The sequence below is a fragment of the Argiope bruennichi genome, chromosome 6 (genome assembly GCF_947563725.1).
Source record: "Argiope bruennichi chromosome 6, qqArgBrue1.1, whole genome shotgun sequence".
In the NCBI taxonomy this organism is placed as follows: Eukaryota; Metazoa; Arthropoda; class Arachnida; order Araneae; family Araneidae; genus Argiope; species Argiope bruennichi.
The window spans coordinates 110,582,043-110,606,594 of NC_079156.1; the positions used below are offsets into that span (position 1 = coordinate 110,582,043).

Genomic DNA, 24,552 nt, shown 5'->3' on the forward strand with positions numbered 1-24,552 from the left:
TAAAGCCGCACCAAGCGAATTAAAAAGCGATGTTAATTAATTAAGTAAAAACAATAATTCCATTGAAAATACTAATTAAAATTTTAATATAAGAAATAAAATTATATGACTAAGAAAATTTGGCGAAAATAATTCAAAATAATATCTTTAAAAAAAATCAGCAGTTTTTAATTATTGATCGGCTAGCGTAATATTTACTGAACAATGATTTCGTCAACGTTATCGGCAGATATCACGACATGCGCAGAACTGTTGAAAATTGAACAGAAGCGGTTTGTTTGGTACGCGATCGTGAATTGACCCCATTAGATGCGTGAATGTATCAGTCAGTGTTTTAAGAGGAATTTTATTTGAGCTCCTTGCGATAGCACTTTGAGGGGGTTCTGAATTGCCGGGACCTACGGGCCTAACTGATTATATCAAAGAGTGCCAAGCAGAAGCTGAAAGTCAGAGAAGGATCATACAATGTAATCGGATTTAGAAAATTTTTTAGGAGTAAATATATAACTGGCTACTCTAATCGATAAAATCTTTGTGATCACTCTGCCTTAGAGATGCATAATCCACGATTTTTTGAATAACAAATAATTTTGTTCTTGTTATTTTTAAATATTTTTTCCAAATATCTGTTATTTCAATGATATTATTAATTAAAAATTATTACTTAGGATTAAATATAAAATCTATTAATTGTAATTAATACTTAATTTACTAATTTAAGTAACGAGTGATTGAATTAATTTATTTATTTCTTAAATTTTATTTTTTTTTAAAACTACTTATTTAATTTCTTTATTAGAGTAAACCATATTCATTAATTTTCTGAAAAATTTGATTTAAATATATATGTCATTTCTTTAAAATGTTTAATTTAGTTCTATATTCTAAATATAGATGGCGTCAGCAGTAAACAGAATATATGCAGTCATGTCACATGATAAAAATGATTTGTATGGAATAGTGCATTATCAAATGCGAATATCGGAAAGTCCAATTTCAGCGGCGACTTCACACTTTTCAGTGAAGTCACCGCTCCGATAAATCTCAGTGATATGCAATTCAGTGATACGATAATTCCAAGAATAACCGATCCTTTCACTTTTTACCAATTCACAGATTTCGCCTTTTCTGTTTTGTTCGAGAGCTTCCATTGGACACATCATATCGATTGTTACTTTCTATCATGATCCAAAACCTGTACTCGAAATATCACCCGTAAGATCGTATCAAGAATTTGAATCACACCCATCTTTGAAAAGTATTGATCACTGGTATTTGTGACTTTATGATATTGGTTACGTATTATCCGCTCGTAAAATATTCGTTATCCCTACTCTACCTTGATATAGCAGAATTTATTAAGGAGAGGGTCATTGTTTTTTTCATGAAACACGTGGTTGCTATTTGCATTACGCTTATAGTAAGCACGGATTTCTCTTCAAAAATGCGCTAATCATTCAAAATACATTTTAAAATTCGAATTATCGCGAATTCATCAGATTGTAGTAAAAGCTTATAAGCCAGTTAACAGCTACACTAAACGGGCAATTGCTTTTGCCTTGTGGTCATGTTACTTGGTTGCGAACCACAAGGTCCCAGGTTCTATCCTCGCTCATACCATTCCGCTACAAGGTAAAGATCACAGGGAGGAACGTGAAGATGAACAGAATAAAAATATCAAAGATTACTGTGATATTTTTGGAAGAAATTTGAAAAGGAAAGTTATGTCAGCATCAAAGGAAACAAGCACGATGTTTCATATGAATAACTGCACAGAAAACAGAATTTAGTGTGCGTTAATAGTTCAGTTTTTTATTTCTTTTAAAAAATAGAAGAATTTCTTAACTCATGTGGTAAATTTCTTAAAATATATCTCCGATTCACAAATGAGAAGAAAAAAAATCTTCTCTATGGTGATAACCCTAAACAGAATAATTATTTAGATTTTCCATTCTTGCCAAGCAACCGGATGGATATTACTCTTTTTCTCCAGTTAAATCTGAGCATGAGCAGTAAAACTTATTCCAAATTAGAAAATTTCTTTGTCCATTAGCATCACATCACGGTTTTTGAATTCAACATTCTGATCTTAACTTTGAAATAATTGTAAGTAAGTTTTAATTGATTCATAACACCTTTTATTTTGAAAGAGTTGATTTTTTTAAGGAATTAAACGTCATTATATATGGATAAATAAGACAGTTGTTGTATTGAAATGGAGGTTTGTTTTCCGGCATAGCTGTATTGAAAGTTTAATACTTGCTTCATTAGTAAATAAAAAACGCGTGAAGTTTTGTTTGTATTTTTTTTAAATCTAAGATTATATATGTATATTACTGACTTTTTTATATGGTAAAAGTGAATTATAGTGTGCTCCCTGCTGCGCCAACAATGCCAAGTCGCCAATAAAGATGGCGGACAAAATAAACAAATACTTACGTGGAACAGTTACGGTTACAATTTCCCGCCATATAATTAGGACTTTTTAAAAATAAGTATTGTCTTTTTTTACATACTGCCCAGTGCCTTCTACAGATGCCGAATTTTGTACATTAAAAAAAAACACCCTACGGCTACGCTAGCAGCGGGAACCTAGTAGCTTCGCTAGCACATTGAACATAAGGACTGTTTGTATAACAGAAAAAGTACATAACCAAAAGAAAGAAGCAGTCGGAACATTCTCCATACAAAATTTCAAATATTCTTTTCCCAACTTCATCAACTCGTAAAAAAATATATTCCACTCACCCTTCATCCATTCTGCCGGTTCGATATCAAACCATTCTCAATACAAAATTTCAAACAAGCATCCTTTCCTATATATATATTTACATATTTTACTCACCCTTCATCCATTCTACAGGTTCGAAATACTTCCGACATAATAAATTATGAAGGGAGTCATTCCATTGCAGCTGTCTTTTAAAGTGAGAATGCAGACGATTTTTTAAAGAGCATATTGACAATTAAAAATTGCAAAAGAATAAATATTTTCTGTTCGTATTCACATTAAAAAAAAAAGAAAGCAGAATATAACTTTTAATTATAAACTTAACTTTCTTTGTTTAATAAACTTTTAATTATAATAAAGAATAAAATTTAAATCTTTAATAGATATTTTTTTAATTTAACATTTTTCATAATATAGTTGTAGTTTATGTACAACTCAACCATTGCAAAAAGTAGTAAACAAAACAACATTAGTGTTGCTAGAAAAGCGTTCTGATGGGTTGCAATATTGGCGACAAACTCTTGTGCACACTATTCTTCACTTAATCCTTTTATATATTTAATTATGTTGCATAAATTTCAACATGTAAAATTGAATGATTAGTCAATGTATTTTTTCAAAATCAATTTGAAGCATTTATTTACTCAATAAGAATTCAGTAGAAGATCAGTGGCAATATTTGAAAATGCGTTTCTAAAAAATATTTTAAAATTTCTTAGAAACTCTCAATTGTATCTTCATTTCGATATGCAATTTTCACTTATAAACATCAAGTAAAGATTCCTTTGCCACAAAACATGCTATTTCAAGTATTACATTTTTAGAGGAGACTTTAATTTTGTATAATTACCACATCATAAATGAAATTTCAATTAATGAAAAGTGAATCCAGATTGTCAAAACTTCATAGGTATTAAATCTGTCATAGAGTTCATATTATTTAGAATGTGACTTCAATTTTTTACTAGGTCTTAACTTTTTTTCAGTTTGATTCGATTCCCCAGAAATAATTTAATTGTTTACCACAAAATTGTCATATGCATCTGACAGGATCTGCTTATGCATAAATTCCACTTCCACTCTTCCTTACTAAAAATTCATAATAGTTTACCAAAAAAAAAATTGCTATTATAATCTTATTACATTATTAAAATTCTGAATCATTTAATAAATATGAGCTAAAATTATATAAAATGTTCATATCATAATTCTAACATTTAATCATTAATAAATATGATATTTAAGACTTTGAATAACATAAATTTTGAGTTTTCTGTATTGAATGAGAATTTTGAATATATATATATATATAATTAAATAAATTCTGTTCATTTCATTTAATAATAGAATAATTCTTTCTAATATTAAGTATCAATTTTGTTTATTAAAAATAATAAAATTTATTTTTATTCAACTATTTTTTTAAGTAATAAGATACTTGTAATTTTATGCATTATTTATAAAATTTGGTTTATAATTTTCAAATGTCATTCGATATAAAATTCATTATTAAAAAAATAATTGAACAAAAACAAAGATATTTTTCAAGAAAAATAAAGAAAATTATTGCAAACAATTTGTTCTTAAAATGGTAATGCAAAATATGGGATTTATCATCAAAGCATATCTGTCTACTCCCAACACGTAGTAGTCTAATGCTAATACAATCTTAGGCTTAATTTGTAGCTGCAGTCAAAAAGTTACAACTCGGAAAATGCTGGTAATAAAAGAAAATAAAATATGTTAAGTACTTACATGAATTACAGAGATATTATATATTTTGTTTTAGGTAATTCATTGGTAAATTAGAATTGGTAAATTTGCATGAATTTGTAATCCATTGGTAAATTTGCATGAATTTTAAACTCAAAAATTATTTAGGAATCCAAATCATGTGAAAGTTCTCCCTGGTTCTGCTATAGAAAACTGACTGGCTACAGCAGAAAGTAATTCATTGCTTATTCTCGAATAGCAACGGCGGAAGGGGTTAGTGTTCCAGACATATAAAACAACTGTATTATTTCCCCAGAGACCCCGATAATGTCTTGTTTCTTTCCAAGATATGCTAAGTAAAATAAGAGAACTGCAATAAATTTGCTAGGATTTTACTTGGCAAGAAATTATCTGAATGCAATTTACACGCTGATACTTTCATTGGAAATGGAACCAAAAATATCTGAAGTAGAATATGCTAATTCAGTTATATTAATTAAAAAAACATTACATTTGTTTTAGGATAAAGAACCTAATTTAGATAAAAGTTATTTATCCATCATGTAAAGAAAGTAATTCCCCTGTTATATCAATAAAACCTCATTTTCTATTGTGCATATATCTATAAAATTTATTTTTAAGATAATGCAAATTTCTTTTGATTTACCATATCAAAACTCTCAGAAGCCAAATGTGATTGAGTTACTACAAATGGGAAATGATTTGTTCATTAAACATGCTTGCCCAGGTATATATTTGAAAACATAAATTTTTTTTTTTTTTTGAGAATTCTATTCTCATTATTGCTGTTTTTGAAGGTTAAGATAATTTTTCTTATTTATGAAATTGAAGCTCATGCATTCAAGTGTGCTGAGTTCGAATTATGTTAGGAATAAAAGGGTTTAAGAAATGGTTATTCAAAGTGTGAAATGTTACATGTGTTTTTAAAAAATACTGCTTAAGAAAAGTACTATCAATTTCAAACTATTATGAAGTTATAAAAGTCTTATTTTTGCTGTGAAAAATAGTTAAAGTTGTTATGTGTTGCTAGAAAAATATTGTAGTGATCGTAGCACCATCTTTTATTCATGTCATTCTAAAGCGCTACCTATCTACTTTCCCTAATACAATCTATATTAATATTTCACCCGGGGAATCCCCGTTCTATGTATACATGCGCTAAGCAGTGATGTTCCGATAGTTTTAGTGTAATAAAGAGTTTATTTTTCTAATAGCGATGAAATGCTTTATACAACACTCTACATGAACATCACCACAATATAATCATTTAATTGTATTACTCTAAGTGAAATGGTATCTAATTCTAAGAGAATAAAAAAATTGAATCCAAGTTTAAAAATTTCAGAAATCATATATATTTCACTTCTTAAATGAAGAAGATGACTGCAAGTTGATAGAGACTGACTTGCAAATAGGACAATGAAAATATTTATTTTTTCTGCCATTAACACTTGTTAAAAATTTGGAATAATTTGGTTCAATTCTTTGGAGATTTTATCATGAAAGAAATTGTGATCTTTCTATGCTATCAAAATTTGATAACTTTCTGGATATAATATGATTATAGATGTTTGTGGATATATGGATATTTGCATGATAATATGAAAATTAAACTTTCTGAATAACCTTCCTACAACAAGTTTTTTTCCCTGTCTTGATGATTTTTGGGTTTCTTTACTTTTATAACATAAATTGTGAAAACAATTACATATATAGAAAAATTTTGAGATTCATGACCAAAAAAAAAATGACTCCTTTAGAATAATTTTCAATTTATTTTTCTTTGGAAAGTCTAAGTTTGTATATAGTATAATGTGTTCAATCACAACAGAACATATGAGATAAGGGATTCTAATAGAAGTTCTTTGACATGTGTCAGTTCAGGAAATGGAATCTTGAGTAACCTTGAAAGGAATGTGTGGGTGTTAGTAATTTTTATCATTTGTTTGTGTTGTGGGATTGTTAAGCAATTTGTTTCAGGCATATTAGAAATAATTAAATGAAAAAAATAGAATTTACATCAGGAAATAAGAGAAAAATCTGGAATAAAGTAAATTAACTAGAAAACTAATTATGGTTTTAACTGAATTAATAGATCATTACATTACATATGTATATGATTTTATTGAAATTCACTATATAGATGCATGTATATATGTATGAATGCCATTCTATTTAATCAGTAATTGAATTATTTTCAAATTTAAACTATAAGCAATAAGTATTCTTTTGAGTTTTGAAATGATTTTAACTTGTTGTTGTGTGTTATAAAACTTCAGAATGTGCACGTTTATAATGTATAAATAAAGAAAGATATTTTTTATGAGAATTTGCACTATTAAGGTATACAATTTTCGTTATAAAAATTATTTGGTTTTCCTGCATTCTATTTATTTAGCTAAATTTTTTATTATTATGAGTTCTATGTTTTTTGTTTTTTTTTTAATATTGCACATTTATTTGTTATAACTTATATTTTAGAAATATATTGCATTCTTATTACAATTCTTCGCTTAACTAAACAGCATTGTATGATCACCAAACTGTAATTTTTTATGTGATAAATTGTTAATATTTGAAAAATCTTTTGCTGTTTTGCTTGATTTGGTGGAAACTCTCTTCCACGTTCTTTTTCTATAATGTTTGCCATATCTTGCATAATTGTTTTGTGAAATCTCTAATGTTTCTTCAATTATAAATTGTTAGAGAAAATAATATTTATATTTTTATTCACCAGAGAGCTGGTACTAAAAAGAATATTTTTGCAATTCATACTTTGTCTAAAGAGTGTGTTATATGATGCTTTTACTTTTCATTCTTTCTTTGACCACCTTCTGAATTGCTACACTAGGTTTGTTTGCTACCAAAATTTTTTAACAATAGCATGCTTTCTTGAATTTACATTCTGAATGCTCTTTATGAAGACAGGCTATAATCGGATATGTTATCAGAACCTCCCTTGGTATTGCCTCATAATTTTTTTACTGTTACTTTTGTTTCACTCTATGCTGGAAGTTATAACATTGAAAGTATATCCAGTTTTAATTCTTTCAAAGAATATAAAACAGCTTTTGAAAGAGTAGAAATCTTATTGCTTTCTTTTGAAAACTGAGCGAGTTCCACTATCTCTTTTCAAGTTGAAGCAAGTGTATTATGTAGCATTTGCATTAATATTAATTTCTTTACTTCAACTTTAATGACCAAGTAGAATGTGTCCTAGATATGAAAATTAATTTTTTATATTTAAATGCTTATAATTTTGTTTTGATTCTAATATTTGACTGAAGTTTAGTCAGAGGGAAAAACTAATGAGAATTGTAAATGTATATGGAAGTGTGGAGAAATTTTTTATCTGCACTTGGTTTTTATAATATGCAGATAATGATATATTTTGTTAATTTTCCAGCATTGTATATTTATTTCAAAACTTTTATTGTAATACTTTTCTGCTTTATCCTCTTTAGAATCAATACATTTTTATTCAAATTGAAATATTATTTTTCTTCAAATATTACTACTGTTTGTAAATTGTTAATATACATTGCATTTTTTTTTCCGTGGCATTTATATAAGATGAAGTCAAGATTTTTAAAGAAATGCTGTGCTGTTTTTTATCTATTTTAAATTTAAAAGATTTCAAAAATTGAAAATATTTTTTTCAAAATGAAAAGAATAGGAAATATTTAGATCGTTATTTGTCGGTATAACTGATCTCATTAAAAGAATTGAAGGAATATTTTTCAAATAGTTTAAAGAAGACTTTAGTAATTAATTATTATTGAGAACATTCCTGATATATCTTTAATTTCTAAAATATTAATCAAGAAAGATTGTAAACTTGTGATATTCTTTCTGTTAATAAGGAATTTGTTCTTATTCTGTCTGCAAATAAGAAACTCTGGTATTTCATAGCAAATCAGGTAACACAAATAATTATGTAAAATATTTTCAATAATTATTATGGATGTGATATGAGAGAACACTTTATTTGCAATTATTTACATAGAAAGTTTCGAAAGCATATTTACATCGAGAAAAACGAAATCTGAAGGAATTACATTGGAGCGGAGTTGAGCTGCAACTGGTATGACGCTTACATAATCTCCCATCTTGCAATTTTATAGAGTACCTGAAATTGCAACAAAAGTTATAAATCGAGTCTGTTGGGAATTTTAATACGCCGATCAGCTTTAGTGACATCAGGAGTTATTTTGATTATATAATCATTATTTTCACTGGAATCATGATCTGAAACAGCTGGAGTTGCAGGAAGTAGAGTGTTTGTCTTTATCCTTTTGCTGAGCAATGAATGGTAATTTTTCAGAACTTCCGATTTCCAAGGAATAAAGTCTGTGGAATGGTCTTAATTTTTCCCCTTTAGCTGTTCTTACTCTGGCGACTCTTGAATGTCTATCTGCTCCAGGAAGGACTTCAGTTACGATTCCTTAGGGCCAGTGAAGGCGTTTTCCATCAGTTTCAAGAAGAATTATGTTTCCAACATTCAAAGATTCATCTCGAGTGTGATGACCTTTATGCACTAACATTGCTACGTATTCGTTGCGGAATCTCGTTCTTAAATCATGCCGTAGATTTTGAATAAAACGTAATCTTCTATTTAGGCTTTTACTGTCGATTTCGTCTAAATCAGTTGTATCACTACTAGGAATGCCTTGCAAGAAACAAGCATGTGTCAGTGGCCTTAGACCTTCTGAATTATCTTCAATATATGTGAGAGGTCTGGAATTTATTGTAGCTTCACAATAATAAGAGTTTCCAATTCTTCATAATCAATACTCTTTCGGCCCAAAATTCTTCTTAACATTTCTTTTAGCATGGGGATCATCCGCTCCCACCATGCAGCAGTTGGAGGGTTGAAATTCCATTTAATTTTCTTGAGAGTGGAAAACGACATGATCTTCTCCCAATCTAGATTTTTCAATGCATTACTTGAACCAACGAAGTTGGTGCCGTTATCAGTGTAGATTATATTAACTCAATCTCTTCTAGCAAAAAATCTTCTTAAAGCCATTATAAACGCTTCCGTGGACAAGGAATTGACTAACTCAAGATGAACAGCCCTATAAATAGCACAGGTAAAAAGGACTATCCATGTCTTTTCTCCAGAACTCAAAAACAATGGGACTGCCAAATCAATCCCTGTGACTTCAAATGCTGCAGCAACTTTTATTCTATTTTTAGGAAGAGGTGCTAAAGGTGGCTCCGTAGGTTTGGCTTTAAATCTTTTGCAAGTAATACATTGAGAGCTTACTCGTTTTGCTATTTTATTGACAGAAATAATCCAGTAATTTTCCCTTTAATTGGAAATGAGAGTTCGAAATCCGGCATGCTGCAACTCACAATGTTTCTGGTGTATCAATCAACGAATTATTTCATGGTTACCCGGCAACAATATTGGGCACTTAAAATTCTCTTCTTCATCTCCCAGTATGATCTTAGTTCTAACTTTAAGAATGTTGGAATCGTCTTTGAAAGTTTGCATATTTTTCAATGCTTTCATCTTGCTCTCTGCAAAACTTTCCTTTTGAATTAACTTTAGCAAACAGTTTTCAGCTGATTGGACTTCTTCATAGGTTAGTTTGGTTTCCTTACATTTTTCTTTAAGACGACAGTTTTTAATAAAACGTTGTATCCAAGCCAGCATTCTTAAAATCTTTGTATATTTCGAGAAATAAAGTAGATTGTCAGTAAAGTTAACTGATTCATGCTCAACATTACTGACTATTGTTTTCCTTTTCTCTGATTCAACTAAATTTTCATCAATAATTTGTTTTTCATTCAAAGGCCAGAACTCTTGTGATTTTGATAACCATTCTGGACCTTCCCACCACTTGCTCTTCAATAAAATCTTTGCATCACAACTTCTTGAAGGAAGGTCTGCTGGATTCTTATGACCTGGCACGAAATACCAGTTATCAGAATTGGTATATTTTCTTAATTCAGTTATCCTATTTCTTACAAATGTATTCCAAGAACTATCCCGTTTAATCCACGTTAAGACAACAGTCGAGTCAGTCCAAAAGTATACTTCATTAAATTTTACCTCAAGTCCATCTGTCACTTGGCAATATAATTGGGATAATATAAGAGCTTCCAACAATTCTAATCGAGGAATCGTAATTTCCTTTGTTGGTGACACTCTTGACTTACTTGCTACTAATTGAACGGAAACTTTCCCGTTATATTCAGCACGTAAAAAAATACATGTGGCATAAGAGGCTTCACTGGTTTCACTGAAACAGTGAAGACCTATCTGACAATCTTTAAAAGGATTTGAAATGAGTCTTCTTGGGATTTTGCAATCTTTTAGCAGATTTACATGTTTGTACCAGGCTAAAAATTCATTACATATATCTGGTAGAAGCACATCATCCCAATTAATTTTTCTTTTCCATGTTTTTTGAAGAATGATCTTTGGAATTAGAGTAGTTGGACTCGTAAATCCTATTGGGTCATAAATTCGTTGAGCAATAGATAATAATGTTTGTTTAGTTATATTTTCTTCTGCAATTTTAATAGCACCGTTACAAGAAAGTTCATCATTTTCAGTGTCCCAGGAAAGTTCTAGTATTGGAATATATCTCACTTTTGTTTCTCCTACAATTTTTTCAGAAGGAACCCAACCTCGTAAATCAAATTTGGCTGCAGACATCAGTTCTTTAGCTTCAGAAATAAATTTGGCTGCCTCTTCTCTTGTTTCTAAACTAGTTATGCAATTATCTACATAAAAAGATTTTTGAAGTTGACGAGCTGTTTCCTTCCTTCCATCTGAAACGTTCTCTAGATGATGAGCTATCGTTGCCTCAAGTAAAAATGGAATAGGAGAAGCACCAAATACCACTCGACAATGTCTCAGGGTGATCAATTCCTTTCTTCTTGAAAAATCTTTCCACCATAAAAACTGAAAGTAGTCTCTGTCATTTGGGTTCAGACTGATTTGTAAGAAGTCCTTTTTAATATCTGATGTTATTCCAATAGCATTCTTACGAAATTGCATTATTAATTTTGGAACTGTGGGTGATCGTAGCGCCATCTTTTATTCATGTCATTCTAAAGCGCTACCTATCTACTTTCCCTAATACTTCGCCCGGGGAATCCCCGTTCTATGTATACGTGCACTAAGCGGTGATGTTCCGATGGTTGTTAGTGAAATAAAGAGTTTATTTTTCTAATAGAGATGAAATGCTTTATACAACACTCTGCATGAACATCACCAAAATGGTGACCCGGATAAGAAACCTCGCATCTCTTTTGATTTAATTTGGTTAATATTATCTTACTAAGTTTCGTTTTGAAACGACATTACTACCATGATGGAGGAAATCTCAGCGGTGAAAATGCCGAACTTCATGCCGTCCGACCCTTCCCTCTGGTTTACGATGGTGGAGTCAACATTTGAATTGGCTATTCCAAAGCCAATTACAGCTTCTCGCACTAAATTCAACTACTGCGTGAGCACCTTGCCTCCTGAAATCGCGATAACTGTGCGCGATATCATTCTTTCACCAGATGCAGCTGACCCTTACAGCCAACTAAAATCGGAGATCATTTCCCGATGAGGAGAATCTAAATCCCAGGAAATTCGTAAGTTATTGGCTGGAGAACAGTTGCATGATCGGAAGTCGTCCGAGCTGTTAAGAATTATGCAAAGACGTGCCGAAAATCACAATATCGCCGATTCTCTTTTACTGGAATTATTTCTTCAGCAACTACCATCTAATGTGCAATCGATTCTTGCCTCAATACAACCTTTGACACCTCAAAAACCTCTGAAATAGCCGACAAAATACTGGATATAGCACCAATCCAGGTAAGTGTTGTTTCGAATTCAACTGCTACAGCTGATTCTGAACTGCCAACAGAAATTAAAATGTTGCGCAAAGAAATTGCACAGATGCGTCGCCATTCCAGAAGTCATTCACGGAATCGTCAACCTCGTTTTCGACGGAAAAGCCCTGCCAGTAATGATGATATCTTGTTGGTATCATCGGAAGTACGACTCCAAAGCGCATAAATGCATTCCGCCTTGCAATTATCAGCCAAACCACAACGGCAAGGAGTAGCGGCGACATACGCCTCGCCCAGTAGTTCTCGTCGCCTTTTTGTTCGCGATAAAAAATCAAATGTAAATTTTCTCGTTGACACTGGCAGTGATTGTTGTTTGATTCCTGCGACTAGAAATGATAAAATGTGTATTCCGATTCAAAAATTCTTTGCAGCAAATGGTTCCAACATAAATGTTTATAAACAAAAGTTATTATCTTTAGATTTAGGTTTAAGAAAACAATTTGTTTATCCTTTTTTCTGTTTGTGATATTAAAACTGCAATTATTGGTGCAGATTTTCTACATGATTTTAATTTGCAACCTGATTTAAGAAATCGTCGTTTAAATGATATGTGTACACATATAAATGCCCATGCTATTCTTAATAATGCTGATGTTCATTCTGTAAAATCTGTATTTTGTAATGATGATTTTTCAAAGTTATTGCATGATTTTCCTAATATTGTTAAATCTCCATATGCAAACCAAACTGTAAAACATTCTGTTATGCATCATATTGAAACTTTTGGTTCTCCTGTTTATGCAAAACCTCGTAGGCTAACACCCGATCGCTTAAAAATCGCTAAAATGGAATTTCAGCATATGTTGGATTTAGGCCATATGCGGCCATCCAACAGCAATTATGCCTCTCCTCTACATATGGTTCCGAAAAAGGGAAGTGACGATTGGCGTCCTGTTGGTGATTTTAGAGCTCTTAATGCTCAGACCAAAAAGGACAAATATCCTATTCCCAGTGTTTTGGATTTTACTAGCGAACTTCATGGAACCACAATTTTTTCTCATATTGATTTAGTAAAAGCTTTTCATCAAATTCCGATTGCTCCCGTGGACATTCATAAAACAGCTATTTGTACTCCGTTCGGACTCTTCAAGAGCACTCGGATGCAATTTGGTTTGTGTAATGCATTAAGTACCTTTCAGAGATTTATCGATGAAGTTACTAGAGATTTAGATGGTGTGTATGCTTTTATTGACGATTTATTAATTGCTTCAAAATCAATCGAAGAGCATATTCAACATCTCAGAGCTCTCTTTTCAAAATTAGACCATTATGGACTTACAATTAAATCTTCTAAGTGTACATTTGGTGTTCCTACCCTAGATTTTTTAGGATTTAAAGTTTCCAAAGAAGGTATTTCTCCAATTCCTGATCGAGTTAGTGCAATTCAAGAATTCCCACGACCCACTACCCTTACTCAACTCAACTTCGTAGATTTTTGGGTATGTTTAATTTTTACCGCAGATTTCTTCCCAAGGCAGCTCACATATTATCACCTTTGATTAAATTTCTTGAAGGCCATACTAACAAAAAGAAATTACCACGGCCAGCAAAAAAATCTGAAACTACTCTGCAATGGTCTGAGGAAGCTGACAAGGCATTTTCTTATGCTAAGAAAGCTCTTGCCGAATCTACCCTACTCAAACATCCGATTCCTGGAGCTCTTTAAGTCTGTGGACTGATGCATCCTTATTTGCTATTGGAAGCTCTTTAAATGAACTTTCAAGTGGAATTTGGGAACCCATTGCATTCTTCTCAATGAAACTTTCTAAGAGTCAAACTAATTGGTCAACATACGACAGAGAACTTCTTGCTATTTATGCTTCCATAAAAATTTTTCGATACATGCTTGAAGGTAGAGAATTTTCAATCTATACTAATCAATGACCCCTTATTGAAGCCTTTAAGCAAAAGCTGCATAAATGCTCGCCTCGTCAACTGAGACATTTAGACTTCATATCCCAATTTTCTACCGATATTCGTTATGTCATGGGTACAGAGAAAATTGCTGCAGATGCATTGTCTCGCATTGAAATCAATTCAATTTCAAAGAAAAATTTAATTTTCATGACATCTTACTTGCACAGTTAAATGATTCTGAACTTAAAGAATATCTGAAGTCTTCAAATTGTAAAATAGAAAAGCAACATTTTTCCATAGAGGATGTAACTTTGTATTGTGACTTATCTTCTAATTCACCTCGTCCGTACATTCCAAATTCTTTTCGTTCAATAGTTTTTGAAAATATTCACAATCTTTCTCATCCTGGCATTCGAGCAACAAGAAAGCTGATTACTAAACGTTATTTTTGGCGAAACATGAATTCATTTATTAAAAATTCTGTTCAATCTTGTCATAATTGCCAACGCTCTAAAATTCAAAAACATACAAAATCTCCTATAGGCACTTTTGCTTTGCCAGATGCTCGATTTGCCCATATAAATATCGATTTCATAGGACCATTCCCACTATCTGATGGTTATAAATATTGTATGACAATAGTTGACCGATTTACCAGATAGCCGGAAGCTATTCCTACTTCTGATATAACCGCTGAAACAACATGTAAAGCCCTAATTCATAATTGGATATCTCGTTTCGGTTGTCCAGTAACTATAACTACAGATCAAGGTAAAAATTTTGATTCACATCTATTTAGACATTTGAATAATATTTTAGGTACAAATCGAATCCGCACAACGTCCTACCATCCCCAATCCAATGGACTTGTAGAACGTTTCCACATGGCTCTTAAGAGTTCTATTATAGCCCATTGTCAACCAAACTGGACTGAAACTATTCCCAAAGTTTTACTCGGAATTCGATCTGCAATTAAACCGGACATAAATGCCACATGTGCTGAATTAGTCTTTGGTACAACCCTCAGATTGGCTTCTGACATTTTAACCTCAAAAATAGATCTATCAATACCAACAGATACCTATGTATCAAAATTCAAAGCACTAATGCAATCTATAAATCCTATCTCTACGTCTAGACACTCGGTTAAGCCTATTTATATTCATGCATCCTTAAGTACTTGCTCTCATGTATTTTTGAGAGTGGACAGTGTTAAACCTCCTCTTTCACCTCCTTACACTGGTCCACACCCTGTAATCAGCAGGAAAGATAAAACTTTTGTATTAAAAATTAATAATAAAAATGTTACAGTTTCCATAGACCGTGTCAAACCTGCATATGTGTTGACAGGATCTAATGACTCGTTACCTTCTATACCTGCATCTATTCATAAAACTCAAATGAACTTTCTTCTAAAAATGAACAATTATTGACAAAACCTCTCGTAGTGGACGTCATGTCCATTTTCCAGCGAGATTAATTACTGAGATATAAATTGTCGTGTGTATATATATTGTAACTGTAATTTTATGTATTTCATATATTATTGCATCTATTTACTTCAATTTCTATTTACCATTTGAAACCATTATCCTATATTATACTTATTGTATTATGTGATGTTTTATTTTTATGCGTGTATAATTATCTTGTATTATTACATTTGTCGTTCTCCTTGTTCACTAGGGGGATACTCATGTAGTGATCGTAGCGCCATCTTTTATTCGTGTCATTCTAAAGCGCTACCTATGGTCCCTTTTTTTGAATTTTTAATTAGAATTTTAATTATTAATTAAAAGCTAACTTTCCCGCCAAAAAAATCTTTTCACTTCCCCACCGCCAAATAAATAAGGCTTCAGATTTTTTTTTTTTTCCCCACGCTAAAGAGGATAGGCTTAAGAAATTTTCGGCAGATTATTTCAAAGGATTTTGTTTATTTTCTTAAGGTTTGATGCATTTAAAGTTAACGATCGAAACATCGATTTAATAATCGATCTTCCAGATTCATTCTGAAGTACTTTTGAATTAAAATAAAACAGAATAAAGGAAATTAAAAATTTCTAATCTGCATAGCGTTACCCCAACTGGAGTAGAAATTCACGCATTTGCATTACCATAAGTGGCGTTGAAAATTCACGCATGCGCATTGTGTTCTGATTGTTGACAACGGATTCGGACTTGGTTTTGAAGGCTTAATATGTTTTCGACAGATTATTTCAAACGATTCTGTTTATTTTTTTAGTGTTTGATGCATTTAAAACTAAACATTGTTAATTAATCGATCTGTTCATGATGAATCTGAGAAAATTTTGTTGAAAACTTCTTAAGATATTATATGAATTAAGAAAAATATTCTCATAAGGTTTAAATACTCAGCGACTCTGTTTTCAGTACTCGTGTTTAAAAGAAATACTTCGTTTTAGTAAAAAAAAAAAAAAAATTATTATATTTATTGCAGTTTTATCATTTCCACTTTAATTTAAAGCATAAATTCTACGGGAGCTAACAGAAAATTAGAGATACATATTACGTTATGGCTGAAAGCCTTTATAATATTAAGAGTGAATTATATGACTATTAAAATTTGAAGTTTTAAAATATTTTAATGAAGAAGCAATTAAAATAGGAGTTCCATAAAATATTTAATTATTAAAATTTTAATGTCATTAAGATTGGCGAACCGGCTGGTCGCCAAAGACGGCTAGTAATACAATGTTACAAAGGTTCAATTTTTTAAAAAAAGATTGAGATTTTTTATATTTATGCTTAAAATTAAGTGAATGAAAATGATAGAAATAATTGCTTCTACATACATAGCATGAAAAAAATCCCATTTACCATGGTGTAAGTATTTAGTTAATCTTTTACCATTTCTAAGGTACTGATTTGACACATATATGCATGAAAGAGATTTAATTAGTGTTCTAATAGTGGAGTATAAGGAAGCGGTAGATTTTGTATGAACTTTTATTTTAGTGTACTCAAAGTATTGAGAGAAAACATCAATCAATTTAAGATGTGTCAGTACTTTTCATATCATTGATGAATATTATAAGTATTTTCTTTTTTATGATAATTTATTAATTTCATAAAGGCACTTGCCCGAATATAAACACCTCCTCAGAAATTATGTCAACGGACCTCGTAATTTTGAATCGCGGTCAAATGACGAGGACGACACCTTAGCTGGCACTCCCACTCCACACTTTCACACCACACCAATGGGAGGGCATTTGGCCTCGATGTATTTAGCGTGCACCAAACCCGCTTACACGACGGTTCTTCGGTGTCTCGGGTTTCGAACCTGAAGCTATCCTGTTCCGAAGCCGAGATCTTGACACCGCAGCCCATTGCAGACATTACAACCGCATTATTTCAGAATCATTGTCCTGTTCTGGTATTTGTGTATAAAGTTCCATGTACTCATAGTGTAATTAAATTTGGCACCATTTGTTTTCTGACATTTGTGATACTTAACTTCACTAAGTTATTTCTTAAGCACGCTACTCAAGTATTAAAACAAAATCTTTCTTCCTGATATTTCAACTATAAAATCTCACGATTATATAGTTGATAAAAAAATGAAAACAAGTGGAGATTTTTGCAACAAAATGTATTATTAAAAATTAGATTTAAAAAATCATTTTGATTAAAACCACAAAAAAAACAGTTTAAAAAATCATTTTGATTAAAATCACACAAAAAAAACAGTATTTCAGGGGAAAAAATTGCACAGTAAGCAAACTGGTATTGTGAAAAATAAAACTTTTAATAATATTATTTAAAATATTATATAAATCAATTTAACAAAATAATACTGTCGAGAATTTTCAGGAAAAATATCAAAATTTTGTTTTATTTTTAATTAATTAAAATTAAAAAAAAAAAATATTACTTGGTGCACCTTTTTCCCGGATAAACAATTTATTCTGTAACACACCAGAAACACCCATGCGCGTTCTCTTTTATTCTAATTAGATAAAAGTACTGCAGTTTATTTATTTCTAATGAAACTCAATGTTAGTAACTTAAATATGCATTATTTCTTCTACAACTACCAAATTTCTTTCAAGTGTTCCACTTGAAAAAGGTTGTTTATTTATTATTCTCTCTCTCTCTCTCTTGTGTGTGTGCGTGTGTGTGTGTGTGTGTGTGTGTGTGTGTGTGTGTGTGCGTGTGTGTGTGTGTGTGCGTGCGTGTGTGTGTGTGTGTGTGTGTGCGTGTGTGTGTTTAACTACATTAAAATCTTCTATTTTTCAGGAATATCTTAAGATGTTATTCTACAACAAGTTTCTTTACTTTACCTTAACATTCAATACTTTAACATTTACATTAATTCATTTAAATGCATAACCTAATTTTAGCACATTTAAAGTGAATTTTTAGTAAAATATAGAATGAGGCATTGCCTTCTTGATGTGAGATTCGATAATTTTTTTTTTTCATATTGATACAAACATTACATTTTTTAAAGAAACATTTATAACCAAGACGGGAAAATATTGTTCATTATATGTATAATACACATTATAAAAAATATATTGCATAATGCGTTGTGTGTTAAAAGGTATTTTGCATAGTACGTTATATACATAATACATATTTTAATAAATTGTAATGCATTGTTAAAATATTTGTATTTGATGTTTGTGGGCTTGTAATTTCTTTATTTCTGAAAATTTAATTTCAAGTGTAAAGATTAATGAAATTTTCTTTTTTTCAGGTTATGGAAGCAGCGGAAAGAGCAAAAATATTGCTTATAAGTCATCAAGGTTAAATATATGCAGCTAACGCTCTACTTTTCAATAAGGGTTAGGATCTCATCAACCCAGTGATTGAGAAGAAAAGCTATTACTTTATATATGCAATAAAAACAAGTAGTCCTCTGAAAATTTTTAAAAAATATTCTGTCAATTCTTGTAAAATATATAAATCATGCACAAGCAGCATATCTATTAAGATACCTTTGCTAATAATAGTTTTTTTTTTAATTCTTTACAAGGCACTTTAACAAAGCATTTTTTCACGCTTGTGAAAGAAAAGCAAATATGTGGATCATGCACTCTAAAATATTATTTTAATCTATGCACTCAAATTTAGAATCTATGCAACCTTATGTAAGTAGAGTCTTAATGTGTAGTAGAGTCTTTTCTTCGCAGGAATATATGATGCCACAAAACTCGACGCTTATTAGACAGAAACCATTTGTTTGTCATGTGTGCAATAAAGTGTTCTCTCTACGAGGGAGTTTAAAGATACATTTAAGAACGCATACAAAAAATCTGTATGCTTGTAATGTAAGCGATAAAATATTTTCCCAACAAGGAAATTTAAAGACAAATTTACTGACACATACGAAAGAGAAACTACATATTTGTGAGATATGCTGTAAAATGTTTTCTGTACGAGGAAATTTAAAGAGACATTCACTGATATGCAAGAAAGCGTTTTTTCATAAAGGAAGTTTCAAGAGGCATTTAAGGAGGCACACGAAAGAGAAACCGTATATTTGTGAGATTTGCAGTAAAGTGTTTTATAAAAAAGGAGGTTTAGACATGCATTTAAGAACGCATACGAAAGAGAAACCGTATGTTTGTGAGATTTGCAGTGTAGCGTTTTCTGGAAAAGGAAATTTAAAGAGACATTTAAGAACGCATACGAAAGAGAAACCGTATGTTTGTCAGATTTGCAGTGAAGCTTTTTCTCAAAAAGGAACTTTAAAGATACATTTAAGAACGCATACGAAAGAGAAACCGTATGTTTGTGAGGTTTTCAGTGAAGCTTTTTCTCATAAAGGAAGTTTAGACATACATTTAAAAACGCATACGAAAGAGAAACCGTATGTTTGTGAGATTTGCAGTGTAGCGTTTTCTGAAAAAGGAAATTTAAAGAGACATTTAAGAACGCATACGAAAGAGAAACCGTATGTTTGTGAGATTTGCAGGAAAGATTTTTCTCATAAAGGAAGTTTAGACATACATTTAAAAACGCATACGAAAGAGAAACCATATGTTTGTGAGATTTGCAGTGAAGCGTATTCTTATAAAGGAAGTTTAAAGATACATTTAAGAACGCATACGAAAGAGAAACCGTATGTTTGTGAAATTTGCATTAAACCTTTTACTCGTAAAGCAAGTTTAAATATACATTTAAGAACGCATACGAAAGAGAAACCGTATGTTTGTGAGATTTGCATTAAACCTTTTACTCGTAAAGCAAGTTTAAATATACATTTAAGAACGCATACGAAAGAGAAACCGTATGTTTGTGAGATTTGCAGCAAACCTTTTCCTCAAAAAGGAACTTTAAAGAAACATTTAAGAACGCATACGAAAGAGAAACCTTATGTTTGTGAAATTTGCAGTAAACCGTTTTCTCAAAAAGGAAGTTTAGACATACATTTAAGAACGCATACGAAAGAGAAACCGTATGTTTGTGGGTTTTGCAGGAAAGCGTTTTCTCAAAAAGGAAGTTTAGACATGCATTTAAGAACGCATACGAAAGAGAAACCTTATGTTTGTGAGATTTGCAGTAAACCGTTCTCTCAAAAAGAAAATTTAAAGAAACATTTAAGAACGCATACGAAAGAGAAACCTTATGTTTGTGAGATTTGCAGTAAACCGTTTTCTCAAAAAGGAAGTTTAGACATGCATTTAAGAACGCATACGAAAGAGAAACCGTATGTTTGTGGGTTTTGCAGGAAAGCGTTTTCTCACAAAGGAAGTTTAGACATGCATTTAAGAACGCATACGAAAGAGAAACCTTATGTTTGTGAGATTTGCAGTAAACCGTTCTCTCAAAAAGAAAATTTAAAGAAACATTTAAGAACGCATACGAAAGAGAAACCTTATGTTTGTGAGATTTGCAGTAAACCGTTTTCTCAAAAAGGAAGTTTAGACATGCATTTAAGAACACATACGAAAGAGAGACCGGACGTTTGAAATATATGCAATAAAACATTTTCTTGTGGAAACATTTTATGGAAATATTTTCTGATAAATACGAAGCATAAAGTTCTGTGTGTAATAAAGTATTTAATGAAAAAGGAAATATGCAGTCCCATTTACCGACCCATTCTAAAAAATAGCTACATGTTCGTTGTGTTGTAATAACGTATTTTCTGGTCGAAACATTGTAAGGAGGTATTTATTGACGCATACAAAATTAAATTCGCATATTTGTAAGATGTGCAACAAAACGTTTTCCTTGCTAGGATGTAACTACATTTCAAATTTTTTAAAAATAATTAATTTAGATATGGAATTAGAATTGAAAAATTAATTTTATATTCAAAGTAATTGCTTTTAGAATTAAAATTTATTTTTGAGTGTCTATGTACGAAAGATCTTTACGATTGATTGGTCCCTTAATAAAAATCATAACATTTGTGGTTATATAACACATTCTTTATGTATGAAATATTTTTGCAAATTTCTTGTGAGAAAATTTACTAAAAAAAACTGTTGAAAATGCTACAAATTGTATGCTTCAAGTGTAGGAATATGTAATATTAATTAATATCAAATCACTGGATAATTCCAAGACAAACTAAATCAATGTGAGAGATGTTTTTACAAAGATCAAAATTGAATTGTGTCTACCCTACTTTTTAAACTATCTTTATCTGCTACCTCTCTCTGACTTCTCATTCTACTTTTGAAGAAAAATAAATTATTTTATTTTCGACTCCCTAGACATCCAATAATTTTTATGTAATGATATCTTTAAATCTGGAAAAGGAAGCTGTAAAACGATTTGGCTGAATTTTTATCTAAATTTTAAAAGTTAAATAATATACAGGGTGATCAAGAAATAAAAGGAGGTGCTCAGAGCCGTGTGGCGTGTTATGTATTAGATGAAATACAACAAAATTTGGTCATCATACACATTAAATTATGCGGTTTTGATTTATCAAGACGGGAAAAAAATTAGTCCCAAAAAAACGCCGATAAGAGAAGTCCTGGCGCTGCAAGCGCAGAATGTGTGGAAAAAGAATACATAACTGTCAGTGGAAACAGTAAATAGCAACACACCAAATACCAATGAAAAGCGTTTATTATAGCTAGCTTATTTACTTTCAAATTTTGCTCAAGGTGACTACCAACTTGATGTTCCAGTAATTGCATACGGTACATGAAATTTTCGAAGGTGGCTCGCAGCATATCGGCATTTATTCGTCTGACATGTAACATTATTGATCTTTTAAAGTAGGAATGTCAGGAAAATGTCCTTGGTACACAACGCCTTTCAAGTGAATCAGAATTGTCACATAACCAGATATTGCCAAGATTCAGATCAGTGTCATAAGTTAACGGATGTTATCTTATACGGATAAAATTTCAGGATCTTACCCAATATCTTCTGATCGTCGAGAACGGGGTATCTGTTTATCGTGATATTGATCGAGAACTGCTGGTACCCTGCTTATTAGCTATCCCTTGATCCATAACGGCAGTTGCAAATTCAACTTGTTCCTGATTGATAACTTCACGTCCTCGGCCTGGTTGCACACCAAGAATTCCTGTTGTTTCAAATATTTCAACTATCCTTCGGAAGTTAGTTATGGTCATCTGTCCTGTACGTAACTGTTTTAACCGCCGGTATTCATGAAGAGCAGCACTGGCATTTTCATCCCGCTGGATAAAACAGCTTGACTAATGAGGCGCGTTCACGTAGTGACAATGCAGTTGACGTGCGAATTCTTGCAGAATGACATATTCAACGCTTCCTTTTATCTTCGACGTCATGTCACAATGTACCCGTATAAGCAAATTACATAATAAAGCTTTGGTACTAATTATTTTTCCCCTTGATTAATCGAAGCCGCATGCTTTAATGTGTATGGTGGCGGCCAAATTTTGTTGCATTTCGCCCAGTACATAATACGTTACAGGGCTCCCAACACCTCCTGTTATTTCTTGATCACAATGGATATCTATTGTTTCTATTTAATTTTCTCATTGTGTATATTTTTATGCGTTAGAACTTAAATTTTTAATTTAACCTTTTTATGAATACTTAAAACATAATAATTTGTCAATAAAAATGTTCGAATTAGATGGAATATAAAGTTAAATAACATAATCAGTTACAATATATAAAGTTATTTCATAAAGTTTTAAATAAATTAATATCAATAAGGAAATGTGAAATAAAAAGTATACATTTTAATTGAAAAAAAAAATTATTTTGAATTTCAAGGGGAGAAAAAGATTTTTAATACTGCTGCAGAAATATTTTTATTGCTGCATTCCTAAAATCTTGCAGGAGTTCCATATCTTTTGTTTATAACTTCCACAATATTCTTTAAAAATACAAATAAAATCCATAAGAATAATAACATTGAATTAACAAATTTTTATATAAAATATAGAATGAGTAACATTGACTTGGTTAAAGGATAGCTTATTGAATTTCAGATAATAAAACTTTATATTCCAGATTACAATTTAATTGGTAATATACACATATTTACAAAGAAAGTTTTATGCTATTCTAAGAGTATCTGATATATGTGACAAGTATTTATTTATTCTTTATACTCCAATTTGCAGTTTAAATAGTAATGAGGTCAATGATTACACCCAAAAAATTCAAACAATGTCTATAAGGATTAAAAATATCTTAAATGCATTGTAACTATTTATAACCAAAATTTATATGTTCATATGCATTGAATTTATAAATTAGTATAAAATTGAAATTGCATTCAATGTAAGTAATTTACTACATATATGTAAATTTCACGTATTTTTGTACTCATTAGATAGAGAAAGAAATTCTAGATTACATAGAATTAAAACTTCATATAAAGACATCCAAAAGGAAAAGAAATAAGATTATATTTACACAGCATAACTCAATTTCGCTAATTAGAGTTTTTATAATTTGTTGTATTGTAAATACATTGGTCAAGTCATCTTTAGATTAGCATTACTCTGTAGTAATTGATTGATTATACGGTATAATAATTGCAAAAGTTTTGCCAATGAAAAATACAAGTTAGTTGTTTGTAAAATTATTAAATATTATAAATTAAAATTATTAATAATATTTAAAATATAATCTTACCCACTTTTAATTGTTAGTAATAGTCTTGACATTTTTGTAAATTACAATTTTCGACTTAGCAGGCAGAGGGTAATCTGCAAATTATAAAAAACATGTATTAATCTATAGAACACATAAAGATAATAAATAAAATATAATTATTTACTATTTTCTAATTTAAATTAATACTGTTTTCTTTTTTACTACTAATACAAATGTGAAACATTTCAAATTTATATTTACATTCTAAATCAGAGTGTTTTTTTTTTTTTTTTTTTTTTTTTGTACTATGTTACTTCTTCCATTATCATCAT

General features: G+C 30.7%; 2 protein-coding genes across 4 annotated transcripts; one reads left to right on the top strand and one right to left on the bottom strand.

Moving 5' to 3' along the window:
- The first annotated feature begins 1,999 nt into the window (after positions 1–1,999).
- On the top strand, positions 2,000–22,983 carry LOC129971479 (zinc finger protein 845-like). Of its 3 annotated transcripts, none has more exons than XM_056085289.1 (2): positions 2,000–2,106; positions 18,912–22,983. In XM_056085289.1, the coding sequence occupies exon 2, from the start codon at positions 19,273–19,275 to the stop codon at positions 21,127–21,129; it is 1,857 nt and encodes a 618-aa protein (XP_055941264.1). In that variant the 5' UTR covers positions 2,000–2,106; positions 18,912–19,272; the 3' UTR covers positions 21,130–22,983. The 3 variants fall into 3 exon arrangements, with proteins under 3 accessions (XP_055941264.1, XP_055941265.1, XP_055941266.1); XM_056085290.1 differs by lacking the exon at positions 2,000–2,106 and adding an exon at positions 3,231–3,641; XM_056085291.1 differs by lacking the exon at positions 2,000–2,106 and adding an exon at positions 5,087–5,192.
- LOC129971901 (uncharacterized) lies at positions 10,322–11,480 on the bottom strand. The gene is made up of 2 exons (XM_056085879.1): positions 10,527–11,480; positions 10,322–10,378 (listed from the first exon to the last, which is right to left on the bottom strand). The coding sequence occupies exons 1-2, from the start codon at positions 11,478–11,480 to the stop codon at positions 10,322–10,324; spliced, it is 1,011 nt and encodes a 336-aa protein (XP_055941854.1).
- Positions 22,984–24,552: the final 1,569 nt, after the last annotated feature.